Below are 14,296 nucleotides of genomic sequence, written 5' to 3'. Positions count from 1 at the left end.
GACTCAAATAAATAATTGATTATTATAGTTTCATGGGGTCATGATCATTTTTTTAAAGAATGAAGCAGGCAACGTTTTTCAGAAAAACTAAAGTGATTTAAATTAAATCTGTTTTGATGGTTTTTGAAAATGACACAACAAAAAATAAACACATATACACACAGCTACAAAATATAAATAGGAAATGAAAAATGAGAATGTATAAGCATAGATAGATAGATAGATAGATAGATAGATAGATAGATAGATAGATAGATAGATAGATAGATAGATAGATAGATAGATAGATAGATAGATAGATAGATAGATAGATAGATAGATATTAATATTTTGATCTTAAATGTCATGTTTTCATTCGCTGTAAGCAGAAATTTGACATAATTAACAGTAACTTGAATACATCCATCTTCTATCTCATGTGAACTGAAATAAATTATTCAAACTTTTTGAATATGAATTTACACAGGAGCAAAGCTGTTTATTTACAGTTAGAAACATTTCCAGCCCCTTTGAAAACTTTGTGCAGACTTTAAATCCACAAACACGAAACGATTAGAAAAGCTTCGTAGATAAGACACATTCACAATATTCCCACGAGAAATATTCAAAAGTTTGTTAGTCTTTTATTGTCTTTAACGCACGTTTTCCACGCCTTTCAAGCGTCAGTACATCTACCTGACATGGGATCTTACGAGCAGCACTTTAACGCACCTCCAGGATGACGTCACGTGCGCTCACCGGGGGCGCGAGCACAGCGTTCTGTCGCAGCCTTTCATCTGTGCGTCCTGTGCCGCAGCAGCGCGAGGAAACGCGGAGGCTCCTGGACCTGCGCCGCACTTCAGATCCGTATGAGGGACGTGAAAGTTGTCCCGGTCCCTCTGCACCGAAACGGCTCCATCTGAACGAGACTTAACGGTAAGCGCGCGGGATTTTACCCAACTTTAACAGAAACTCCCCCAGGTTTCTTTAATTAAATGATTTGTCATGTAAATTTTAATTTCTATTCGTAGTGTTTGTTTATTATGATTTCCTCGGACTTTAGCTGTTTCACTGTGTCTTAAAAGTAAATTTGCGTTCTTACTTCCATGATAGAACAACGCAGCAAGATCCTTTCATTCAATGTTGAGTCTCTTGTGTGTATGCTTAACTTTCCAGTTTTTGAAATGTGCTTTTAAATCTTCTCCAATAATACAAATCTTTATCTCAACCCAGTGTTTTATACCTACTTAAAAAGTGCAACCTTGCTTTTTCCCAGTATTCACTGCTGTCCAGTTTTCCATTCTCCCTTTGGCCTGCTGTAGTCAGGAAACAAGTGGCAGGAAACAAGAGGCGTGTTTAGCGTGTCCTGCTTCAAACTCTGAGCTAGTGTCCGTGGACTCTTACATACTTGCTGTCTTCTGATTTGCATGCTCCTTACGCTGATGGCTGGCTGACTTTGGTCCAACTTGAAGCCTATCACCTCTCTGTTTGGATTAGGGTCAAATACTAAGAGGATTTCAGGCTGCAGAGTCAAAGTTTTTCTGGGTGATGAACTGATCGTGGTTTGATGAGGAGTTGGGATGTATTCTCCAGAGTTTGAGTTAAAGTAACATTGAAAAGCTGTTGTCGTAAACTGGGAGTCAGACAGTTTATGTCCTAAGGAAATTAACTCAAGGCATATGATGGGAGGCTGCTTAGGGCCTCCACACCACCAGGGGGACCCCCAGAGCACCAAGCCAGAGTCATGGCTCTCTAACTATATACAAATTAAAGCTATTTCACATAAAAAAAAAAGTTCTATATCATTTTTTATAGTTGTTACATAAATAATAGGTTAATCTCTTCCCAACATTCAGCTGATTTTACATTCAAATAGTTAAAATAAAATGGCATACTTAAATACCAATCTGCATTTCAAAATCCATTTTTTCTTTTAGTTTGCTCCTACTGTAAGGTTAACAGCCATGATAACATTGGAATGATGTAAGATAATTACAAATTATGCTAATGGTAGCAGGTGTGTTACATAAAGTAGCTTAGGGATGATAAAGCACCCTAGTTGAGTTGTTGGTTGAGGGGCCCCCCCATGTAAATCTGCTCAGGGCCCTGAAAAGTCTTGGGCCGGCCCTGACCGTAAAGAAACTCAGATCAAGGTTATGAACTTTAGCATAATTCTGTCGTTATCATCCATCTAACAAAAACAGTGACTCCATTCCTCTTCCCCCTCACAGCCTTGATCTGCCACTTCAAGGCTGATGATGAACGACTGCGAGGATAAACCACTCGGCTGTGGTTTTCAATTTAACTGCTTTAAACATTCGGTTCTAATTATTTATATATATAAAAAAAATTAGAGGTCCGTGTGGTTTTTTGTCAACGTTGGTTTCTGATTTGGGTTTTATTTCTTACTGTTTTTATGGCTGGCTTCCTGTCTTTTCTTATTTGTTCCACTATCAGCGTTTATAAGCCACCATAAAGAGTTTTCACTTCCTTATTGTTCTTATTTGGGTTCAGTGGCTGGTCCTGAAATATCTTCCCTCACTGCAAAAGCACAAAGTCTACTTTTGTCTAATTTCTAGTTCAAGTATCATAGTTTTATTTCAAGTGTACTGACTTGCACAAAACGTTTTGGCAAGATAGGAGAATCAATAACATTGATGAAAATCAAAATTAATAATTTGGAGTCTCGATCCACAGAAAAAATGTCAAACATTTACATTGTCGTTATGGTATAAAGTCATTTTAAAAAGACGTTATAAGCCCCGGCCATAATAAGAACGCAACGTTTTTACATGATTATGGAAATTATGCCAGTATCATCATCAAACACTGTGATGACAACATCAGCAAATTAATATGCAGCAAAATCAGTTGCTGTTGGTCACATTTTCCTCACCGCCATTTTTCTTTTTCATTGCAATGCTTCCAAAACCATCTGCGACCTTTATCGGCGTTGGCTCTCACATCTGTGCAGAGTATCTACTCCATCCAACAGGCTTTGCTGTTAGCATACAGAGCATCACTTGGAATATAACTGCCAACAAATGTCACCTTTTAAACAGGATTTTTATATTAACCATTACACATCACTGCATGTGCTGAATCTGCCCACTATGAACACAACAGCAGTGTTCATACATGTCAACATGATATGCTTTATGCTAACATTAGCATATTTAAGAAACGGCATGTTTCATATAAAATTAGCTAAAATCTACATCAGTGTTGGTTAACATTGCTATAATTAGCTAAAATAATAAATGAGAAATGTTTGTCAACATGCTAGTGATAACCCATATGCAATTAAGAGCATTTTAGCTAACATTGGCTTATTACTTAATAATTGTTTGTGTTTGTTTTTGCATACTGAATGGAGTATAGTACAGGCTTTGGGCTGTATGTCAACATGCTATCCTTTATGCTAATATTAGCATTTTTAGGAAACATTAGCATATTAGTTAATTTTAATAAAAATAAAAGCTAAACCTAACACAGTGAATGGAGTGAGTAAATGTTAGTTGACATGCTAGCGAAAGGCAGCAGTGCTCCATGAAGCCCAGATTCAGGAAGCAGCCAGTTGGAGGAGAGATGTGTTACTCTGGTCACCCTTGCAATAAATCAGCTTTAAACAGAACGAACAGTAACTTTAATAGTTTTAAAGCTATTTAAATCTGTCTAACTATTCCTGATAATCTTCATTTGGGATGTTCATGTGGGGTCACCTGAGGTCATGCTACCCCCTGGAGTGATGGCAGGAACCCTGCGGGGCGTATTCCAGTCACATTGGACTGGGAAATCCTCTCTTATAAGATCAGAAGGGGAATAACAGGTTAGCGGAAAGCAAAGCAGACAGCAGCAGCTGGTCCAGTCCCAATCAACTAATGCAAAGGACTGGGAAATGTCACTGCTGACATCATTGAGTTCTAGTAGCTACTCTGATGCAGCTTCTCTGTTTCACCTAACAGTCTTCAGTCAAAGGATGTTAGAAAATGTGATTTAGAAACATATGAAAAGCTGATAACAATCTGTTTAATATTAGATAAGAAATTGGGTGAGTAACACTATTAACTGCACTGCAAAAACACAAAATCTTACTAAGCATTTTTGGTCTAATTTCTAGTGCAAATATCTTAGTATAGTTGAAATGAGACAAAACGGGATATAGGAGCTTATTTTAGCTGAATAATTTCTTAATATTGATGAAATGTGGTAGTTTCACCGGCAGATTGTTTTATTTATAACATAGGAAAAATATTTTGTTATAAATAAAATAATCTGCCAATGAAAATAGCAGATTTTCACCAATATGAAGGAGTTATTGACTTAAAACAAGCTCATATATATATATATATATATATATATATATATATATATATATATAGAGAGAGAGCTGGGGAAGGAACTGCTGCCCCCGGATCAACCCGACAGTCAGGTTCTTGATGCCAAAGGCGGGACAGTAGAGAGGCCATACTTTGGATTGTTGCTGCTGATTTTTTCCATTTTTATATATATATATATATATATATATATATATTATATCTTCCTGAAAAGTTACTTAGAAGTTTGTTTTTCTTATTTCAAGAGTTCTTAGATATTTGCACTCGGAATTGGACCAAAAGTATTTGGTAAGACTGAGTTTTTGCAGCTCTGATAACAGACTGAAGCGCTCTTTGTGCGTTTGACGATGCATTTGGAAGTTAGTTAATTTTAAAAGCTGAGAATCAGGTTTGGTTTTATGAACGGATGTAAAAAATGCAAATCAGGGGCAAAAAACTTTGCATATTTCTGCAAAAGCAGGTTCTTCCTCTATTTGTTACCCACCTTCCTGTTCCTGTCGCTCTCTCTGCAGCGGTGAGCGGAGGTAAGCCATGGAGGATGGGAAGCCAGTGTGGGCGCCCCACCCCACCGATGGGTTCCAGCTGGGCATGATCGTTGACATAGGAGCCGACGCGCTCACCATAGAACCGCTGAACCAGAGGGGCAAGGTGGGTCATCTGCTGCTGCACACAAACTGCGACTCTCAGCATACAAGCAAGATTCACTCTGAACATCCAGCGAGAAAGTTGATGTGCATCGGTTAGATTTTTGTGCTTTGGTCTCAAAAGTGTCGCCACTTCGCTGTCAATTCAAGGTTTTCAATGAGGCGTTTCAAGGTTTTGGAAAGTGCTTAATTTCTGTATAAAGTGCCTGATATTCAAACTGCACAATTTTGTAATAAAGTGCAATCGGACATTTGATTATAAGATTAAATTTGGAACAGTTGAACCGAGATATTTTCACACACCAAATAAAGACACAAGCTGAGATTCTATTGATGTAATTACAAAAGTACATGTGATTAATGGAGACATGGCAGGGCTGCACAGTGGCGCAGTTGGTAGAGCTGTTGCCTTGCAGCAAGAAGGTTCTGGGTTCGATTCCCGGCCCCGGTCTTTCTACATGGAGTCTCCATGTTCTCCCTGTGCATGGTGGGTTTTCTCCAGGTACTCCGGTTTCCTCCCACAGTCCAAAAACATGACTGTCAGGTTAATTGGCCTCTCTAAATTGCCCCTAGGTGTGAGTGTGTGTGTGCATGGTTGTGTGTCTCTGTGTTGCCCTGCGACAGACTGGCTACCTGTCCAGGTGACCCCGCCTCTCGCCCGGAACGTTAGCTGGAGAGGCACCAGCATCTCTCCTGACCCCACCAAGTAACAAGGGTGTAAAGAAAATGGATGGATGGATGGAGACATGGCCGGTCAAAAAAGTTTTCGGTAGTATTAAAATTTGTGTATTTTGCGAAACTGGAATGGAAAGACTTTTTTTGCATCACACAAGTCATGTGATCAACAAATGACGACAGGAAATGATAAGATGATGATGGAGCGACATGGTTTTTTTTATGAATTATCACATTAAATTTATTTACATGTGATTTTTTTAATTTAACGGAATTGTTTTCGCGACATCAGTCGATACCGACGAAGTTTTTTTTGTGCATTTGTGTTGGAGTCGCAGCTGCTGACACTATTTGTTCTCACTACCTGAACTTAAACCAAACTAAACTTTGTTTCTTGTTTTAGGTCAGTTAGAATAACCAATATTATTTATATTTGCTAAATGACAGAAAACATTTATTTGTGTAGTGGCATGTAATTTAACCATAACATAGTTTGCGTAGATTGTTTCAATGTAATGATTATTTATTATTCCTTATATGAAATATGACATTGTTTGGTTTACCTTGTCTGTACTATAGAATGTATAATACTTTTACAAGAATACAAGAAATTACATCATATAATAATTTATTTTGTAGTTAATTTGTATTGTTTTAATCTCCAAAGTGCTGGAAAAGTTTGAAAATTTACATTGAAAATCATCGATTCATGGAAAATAAATTCTGTGAATCAATATTTCTGTAACTTTCCTTCAGCCAGTTTCCAGTCTGATTTCAGGCTGGAAGGCGTCAGCACAACAATGTGCATAATGGGAGAAACACGAGAGACCACATGTACAGAAACATAAATAAGTAAAGAGCAGCAGCAGGTGTGCTGATAGCGTTGCCTAGAGAGAGAGAGGAAAGAGAGAGAGAGAGAGAGAGAGAGAGCAGCTCATTAGGAGGTGAAGGCCACCTGTTGCACCTGAGTCACTGCCGGTCCACAACCTGCAGCCGTCTGATGTTTACAGCAGCTACTAGATGCCTCTTATTCTTTAAATAATTTCATAAATCTTTTGAAATTCTGTCTTAATGTTTTTCTAGGAGCTTTTTCTTAATCTGTAAGGTTCAGTTTACACAGAAAAACAACAAATTCAGTGTCTATTCCTAAAATAAGAGCGTTTTATGTTGCAGCTTTTCTACAAACACACGACAGTTTTATGCTAAATCAGTTCAGCTATCATACAACACAGAAGATAAGATAAGATAAGAACATTTATTCGTTTCCTGTAGGAGACATTTGTCTAGGAAGCTGGGGCAAAAACTGCAGTACAATAAAAACAGCACATCCAAAAAGTACAGCAGCCATAAATAAATGCATAAAAGAAAAAATAAAATGCATTATGTTTGCATATCTACTAAAATGGCTGCATTTTGTTGGTTTCAATGCAACAAATATCTCAATAATTCAGAATATCCTCAAAAACAGTTTATTTCTATTTTCTACCAGATGTTAATTCAGTTATTTTAAATAATAAATAAATTCTAATCAAGTGGAAACTCCTGTGTTTTAATTGTCATACATTTCCAAATGACTGAAAATTAAAATAAAAGTACTTCTATTTTTATTTCATTAAGTTACGTAAAACTGACAACGATCAGGAAGTGGAAACACAACAGCACCATCCCTTTCTCACAGCTGGATTTACATATTTTACTGCAGATAATTTGTTTAATTACTTCCAGGGACACTGCTCTGCATTATTCACCTCGACTTTACTGCTTCCTCTGAACTTTTCCTGCTCCTATGGAAATTATACATTTGCAAACCATCTGCATGCGGAAATCAGCTCCTAATTCCTGAGCTGGAATGTTTTCAGGATCATTAATATTCGTTTGTGTGATGAAAGAAAATCCCTCTGAAGTTGAAAACATCTTTGTTTTAGAGCCTGATCCCCTGAAACATGTCAGCCGGCTCATTAGCGGCTGTGTTTCTGCGTCGGGTTTTATTGGTTCGCGGTTATTCACGCAGTCGTTATCGCGTCTGTGTTTGAGCCAACATCCTCCAGGAGGCTCACAAAGCTCCCCTTGTTTACGATCACCGGCTCCCTGCGGTAATAAACCATGCAGCATTGTGCAGCCGGCCGGGTTCACGCTGCCAAGCGTTAATATGGAGATGTGGAGGCCAGCCATTAAATATGATGGAGTTTATGAAACATAAATATACTGTAGGAGTAAAACTTATGTTTGTCTTGATTGATTTGTCGCCATTAATAATAGAGCAGCTTTATTGGTTCCTATCAGCGACATCCTCATCAGGGCTGAACAAAGCGATTTTAGTTCCCTGAGCAAACTATAATGCGGGCCCCCGTTTTAAAATCAACACCAGACGCCTCGTCATTCACTTCAAAATACCCAGAATAATTGTCACAATAAGCAATAAATCAATTAATCGCTCAATAAATTAAAATAAACTCAATAATTTCCCCTTGCATGATTAATAATTTTTCTTTTTTCTCTCTTTCTACCAAAAACTGGATGACAAAAGTTTTCTTTGGTCTCAACTGGCCATTTTTTTAAGGACAATTTTATTTATGTTGATTTGTTTATTTATTTTGCATAAGTAAAATGTCTTCAAGTTCTAGCGTTAAATGTTCATTAGAACTTAAAGTTTATTGATCTTTGAGAATGTGCCATTGACATTATATCAGTTGATGAAAATGGTCTCAAAATAACAATATTATCGTTTATTGCAATAACTTTTGATTGGTTAACGTGACGGGCCTTCCTGAAATAAGTCACTATAATAACTTATAAGTTACTTTTTAGCACAACATAGAAGCTTGTTTGAAGGAAATAATTCATTAATATGGATGAAAAAGTTCTGCTTATTTCACGTAGAAAACATGGGAAAAACGTTAAAATCATAATAATCTGCCAATAAAAGTGTGCCATATTATCTTAAATATTTAAACTTTGAATTTAGAAGAGAAACCTTTTATATGTGCACCAACTGTAAAAATAATGTAGTTGTTTTCATGTGTAATAGCATTTATTTCGTATTATTCAAAAACACAGATATTTTAATCGTGCTAGCTCTTCGCTCTGGTGGTGTAGCGCTCCTACGCAGCTGCTTCACTTGCACATGCCTTGGGCCGGCCCAGATCATCTCCGGTCAGTCAGGTGTTCAGATCCTGTTGCTCTCCCTCCAAATTATTCATCACGCTGCCATGTCTCCCCTTGTTTCTCTCACAGCCGACTCGTTCCATTGAGTTTGTTTCCATTGACTCAGAGACGAGCAGCCGGAGCAGCAGTAACTAACACATCAACATCACGACTGCCGTCTATAAGCCTGATCAATCCTGATCAATCCTGATCAATCCTTCACGTTTATGCCGGATTGATTTGATCTTCTCTGTGCTTAACACACACATCTGGCTTTTATGCCCCATTAAAAATGCTTCCTACTCTGCAAAAATGTTAAATCTTACCAAGTATTTTGGTCTAGTTTCTGCAAATATCTTACTACACTTAAAATAAGACAAAACTAACCTACAAGTACATTTTAGCAAGATATAGCAGCTTGTTTTAAGTTATTATTCATTAATATTATTAAAATATTTCTAATAACACGGGAAAATTTTCTTATTTTATATTAAATAATCTGCCAGTGGAACTAGTAATTTTTTTCTGACTGACTTAAACTCGTCTATCTTCCTGAAAAGTTACTTATAAATCAGTTTTGACTTGTTTGACGTATTTGCACTAGAAACTGCACCATAAATACTTCATAATATTTTGTGTCTTTGCAGTGTAGCAGCTAATAAAGGGTAAATAATCTTTGCATAACTGAACCAAACACGCCTTGTGTTTCTTTTCTTGTAAATGTCGTGGTGTAAATGTTACCGTCGCTGATGTGGCTCATGTTTCAGACGTTTCTGGCTCCTATGAACCAAGTCTTCCCAGCAGAGGATGATGTCAACAAACACGTCGATGACAACTGTACGTGTCCAGTTTTTAAAAGTTTCACTTTCTCCTTTTATAATTTGACTTCAGCTGTTCTTTTCTTTCTCTCCGTTCAGGTTCCCTCATGTACCTCAATGAAGCCACGCTTCTCAACAATGTCAGAGTTCGGTACACTAAGGATCACATCTATGTATGTTTTTACTTCTGTCTATTATTTACAGCCTTGAAAATGTAATATTTTACTGTAATAATTAATAGATCAGAATTCTGTGGCAATATTTTCCAAAGGTTTGATCTGCTGGTGCTGATTTTTCTGTAATATAAGAGCAGAATTCAGAATATTCATCACCAAAAATAAGCTAAAATCATTGATAGGCAGCTTGTTTTAGCCTTCCTGTTACCTTCCTGTTGACATCTTGCTCTCGCTTTCTCCCAGCCTGAACAAATCACAAACATGTGGTATTAAATAAGTTTAATAGGTTTGTATCTCTCCACTCCTCTGACTGATATTGATAAGTGGAAGAGTCCACACTGAAGAGTGTTCCCTGATCAGAAAAAGGTCCGATTATTGGCACTCAGAGGAGATCAAGAAGAAAATCATGCCAGCTAATTTCTCCTTACATGCATTTAGGTTGTTATTATGGTACAGAAATGTTAGTATTGACTTGTATTAAGTAGCAGGTTGCAGAGCAGAGAGATAGGATCTCCGTCCTTGACTCCCTTGGGAAGAACTTCCAGGTGGTACCGGGCGGAGGTCAGACCCGGGTCAGACCGGGAAACCCGGCCTTTACCTCACTGACTCACTTAGGAAATTAGAAACAGCTGGTAGATGAAAAATTCAAGACATGAAAACCGGTAGAAGATGTGTCTTGCTCGTTTTTGGTGCTCTCTCTTTCACCTCTGTTATTGTTTTTTGCTGAGGAATCTAAATAATGCATCTGCAGCGGCTCTGACCGTGCACGTGATTCTCCTGCAGACGTACGTGGCGAATATCCTGATAGCTGTTAATCCTTACTATGACGTACCGAAACTGTACGGGCCTGACGCCATCAAGTCGTACCAAGGAAAGTCGCTGGGAACTCTACCGCCCCACGTCTACGCTATAGGTGAGGACTCACCTGTCAGGCTGACGCCGTGCAGGTTAATGTTTGCAAAAACGCTGTGCAAACGTTGAACTTCCTGCTCAATGAGGACGACGCTGAATGTCCAGGTAGCAGAAACAGGCAGGAAGGAGGACTGATGCATTTTGAAAGCCTTCACACACACACATGTTCTATACTACAGTTTAATAAGTGAAGTAATGCATTATTTTGCATGGCCAGTAGGAAATGACATAATCAGAGCTCCATTTTGTTTGTGGTAGCGGATAAAGCCTACAGGGACATGAAGGTGTTAAAGATGAGTCAATCCATCATCGTTTCTGGTGAATCTGGAGCTGGAAAGACTGAAAACACCAAGTTTGTTCTCAGGTATTTCCTCTTTCTTCCTTTCCTCTTGTGCTCTGATTTATTTCAGCTTGTTGTTAAAGCAGTTTTCCAATTCATGACCTTCAGAACATTTTTACCCTGAGTGTATAAACGCTTTAATGCATTTTGTTTCGATTTTGTGCTACAAACCATAAAGAAAGTAGTGGATTGGAAAACACTTAGTTGTCAAACATTTGAACAAATACAAATCTGAAGATTAAACTGCATTTGTGTTTAATACCCTTAAGTAAAATCCACTGCATCCGTTTGTTTTTGCCTCCTAAGTAGATAAAACACATTTTTACTTTTTGCAAGTTTTTTATCTGACAAATATTCTGGTGTTCAGTTAAACTATAATCCATTTTTTGAGTTCATTCTTAGAAAAACTAATTGGAAACACTTTTTAACACCTTTTTAAACCATTTAATGTTCAAATTTGTTGCAGTTGCGTTACAGTAAAGGTCGACCTCATTCCCATCATGTTTGGTTAAGTTTTGGATTAATAAATATGACTAAAAAGATATTCAGGAAAATAAAAATGGAAAAAATGGAATTTAAGAAAATGATACTACAGTGGAAAATCCATGCCACACATTTCAGATTTTTTATTTTTTATTTTAATTTGAACAATAAATAAATTAGTGATTCATTAAATAGCATCCAGTAAAATACTTAATAATAAGGTTTTGGTATAAATATAAAAACTATTCTTGACTTGTAATTCAATTATGAAGCTTTTTATTCTCATGAAGCCAATAATTTAGACATTTTAAAGATTAAAAAAACTTTTAAACAGATGTTTTCTCTCAACAAAATCTAGATTTTAAATCTAGAGTCTCAGGCTGTGAGCTGGAAAACCAAACAGAGAAAAATTTACACACATAAATGACACAATTAGAAAATCTGATCTGCAGCTTTTTAGTAATAAAAATGATCCTGAGGACGGGAAAACAAATCCAACATTAAAACATAAAACTACTGCTTCAATACTGAATATCCATCCATTTTCTTGCACCCTTTTTCCCTCAGTGGGGTCGGGAGGGTTGCTGGTGCCCATCTCCAGCTAACGTTGCGGGCGAGAGGCGGGGTCACCCTGGACAGGTTGCCAGTCTGTCGCAGGGCAACACAGAGACACACAACCATGCACACACACACTCACACCTTGGGGCAATTTGGAGAGACCAATTAACCTGACAGTCATGTTTTTGGACTGTGGGAGGAAACCGGAGTACCTGGAGAAAACCCACCATGCACAGGGAGAACATGGAGACTCCATGCAGAAAGACCGGGGCCGGGAATCGAACCCAGAACCTTCTTGCTGCAAGGCAACAGCTCTACCAACTGCGCCACTGTGCAGCCCCAATACTGAATAAACATAATAAATAACATCACCGTGTCTAACTTCATTGTTGACAGTGCAAGCTGAATACCCAGCATGCACTGCTGCTTTGCAAGGTAAAACCACCATCTGTGTTTATTTTTCTGCTTCATCCTGCAGATACCTGACAACAACATACGGCAGCGGTCAAGACATTGATGAACGAATTGTGGAAGGTAATCCATGCCCACGTTACTGCTGGATTATGTGTGCCTTTGGGGTAATTCTCACTGCGATTTTTACACTTTACGCTCCAGCAAATCCCCTTCTGGAGGCGTTCGGAAACGCGAAAACCGTCCGTAACAACAACAGCAGTCGGTTTGGGAAGTTTGTAGAAATTCACTTCAATGACAAAGTAAGTGATGATGATTTCTTCAGGTTTGTTTGCACTTAAAGCAGACATAAAGTACTTTTGGTTTAATTTCTAGTGTAAATATCTTGGCTCATTTAAAATAGGACAAAACTAACTTACAGGGAACTTGTATCGGAGCTTGTTTTAAGACGATAAATCTTTAATTTTGATTAAATAGTGCCAGTGAAACAAGACATTTGTTCCATATTTTAAGCTAAAAATGTCCACTGGCAGATTATTTCACTTATAAGTAGAATTTTTTCATCAATATAAGGAATTATTTACTTAAAACAGCTCCTTAGAAGTTATGTTTGTCTTATTTCAAGTGTACTGCGATATTGGCAGTAGACACTTAACCAAAAACACCTGGTAAGATTTTGTGTTTTTGCAGTGTCTAAATAATTATTCTGCTGTAAAACTCGTCTTGTTCGCCACCAGAACGCTGTTGTGGGTGGATTCGTCTCCCATTACCTGCTGGAGAAATCCAGGATCTGTATGCAGAGCAACGAGGAGAGGAACTACCACATCTTCTACCGGCTGTGTGCCGGGGCGTCTGACGACCTGAAGAAGACGTTACACCTCGACTCACCCGATAACTTCAGGGTCAGTGTGCAACAACAAGCTCCTCACATGTTCATGTCCCTGAAGTTTGTCATGTTGGGTCTTTTTAAAACCACAGATTTTAATGAGCAGGTTTTCATTTTCAAGTTTTTTAAAGTTTTTGACCAATCTACTTTGGAAAATAGATTTTAAATATGCAATTTATTTGGGACTTGCATATTTAAATATACATTTCTGTATCAAACTGATATGAGATTTTAAAAAACATCAATGCAATGTCCTTTTTATTATAATATATTATAATATATAGCTTCATTCATATTATATAACTGAAATGTTGTATTATATATACCCCCTCCCGACTCCACTAAGAAAATTTAAGGGGATCTGAATAAAAAAGGGGCTGCACAGTGGCGCAGTTGGTAGAGCTGTTGCCTTGCAGCAAGAAGGTTCTGGGTTCGATTCCCAGCCCCGGTCTTTCTGCATGGAGTCTCCATGTTCTCCCTGTGCATGGTGGGTTTTCTCCAGGTACTCCGGTTTCCTCCCACAGTCCAAAAACATGACTGTCAGGTTAATTGGTCTCTCCAAATTGCCCCTAGGTGTGAGTGTGTGTGCATGGTTGTGTGTCTCTGTGTTGCCCTGCGACAGACTGGCAACCTGTCCAGGGTGACCCCGCCTCTCGCCCGCAACGTTAGCTGGAGATGGGCACCAGCAACCCTCCCGACCCCACTGAGGGACAAGGGTGAAAGAAAATGGATGAATGGATGGATGAATAAAAATGCACACCGCACACTTCAGATTGCTTTCTATGAAAAGCAACACAACTTATCCAGAAATTTCAGACAAATTTTGTAGCTAACCAATTTTGCGTCGACTGACATGCTAATTTCATGACTGATTATTTTCAGTTCAGTTAACTAAACTATAAAAAGTGATTTTTTTAATTTTTGATCTGAGAC

The 14,296-nt window shown here is 38.0% G+C and overlaps 1 protein-coding gene across 5 annotated transcripts in view; it reads left to right on the top strand.

Annotated features, from left to right (window-relative positions):
- Nucleotides 1–751: 751 nt before the first annotated feature.
- The window catches only part of myo6b (myosin VIb), a 50,463-nt gene continuing 36,918 nt past the window's right edge, over nucleotides 752–14,296 (top strand). The window contains exons 1-9 of one of the 5 annotated variants that reach the window (XR_014085819.1): nucleotides 752–915; nucleotides 4,829–4,964; nucleotides 9,547–9,616; nucleotides 9,697–9,770; nucleotides 10,557–10,686; nucleotides 10,944–11,049; nucleotides 12,545–12,600; nucleotides 12,682–12,779; nucleotides 13,215–13,379. Coding sequence is in view for 4 of the 5 variants with exons in the window: in XM_081603235.1 (XP_081459361.1) it covers nucleotides 4,848–4,964; nucleotides 9,547–9,616; nucleotides 9,697–9,770; nucleotides 10,557–10,686; nucleotides 10,944–11,049; nucleotides 12,545–12,600; nucleotides 12,682–12,779; nucleotides 13,215–13,379 (816 nt within the window). In the remaining variant the exon portion in view is untranslated. The remainder of the gene's footprint in view (nucleotides 916–4,828; nucleotides 4,965–9,546; nucleotides 9,617–9,696; nucleotides 9,771–10,556; nucleotides 10,687–10,943; nucleotides 11,050–12,544; nucleotides 12,601–12,681; nucleotides 12,780–13,214; nucleotides 13,380–14,296) is intronic. The other 4 variants (XM_081603235.1, XM_081603236.1, XM_008399861.3 and 1 more) reach the window with 4 other exon arrangements.

This window comes from Poecilia reticulata, chromosome 22 (genome assembly GCF_904066995.2).
Source record: "Poecilia reticulata chromosome 22, P_reticulata-male-v2, whole genome shotgun sequence".
Lineage (NCBI taxonomy): Eukaryota > Metazoa > Chordata > Actinopteri > Cyprinodontiformes > Poeciliidae > Poecilia > Poecilia reticulata.
The sequence above is the reverse complement of the archived record's forward strand: the minus strand, read 5'-3'. Positions and strand labels throughout refer to the sequence as shown.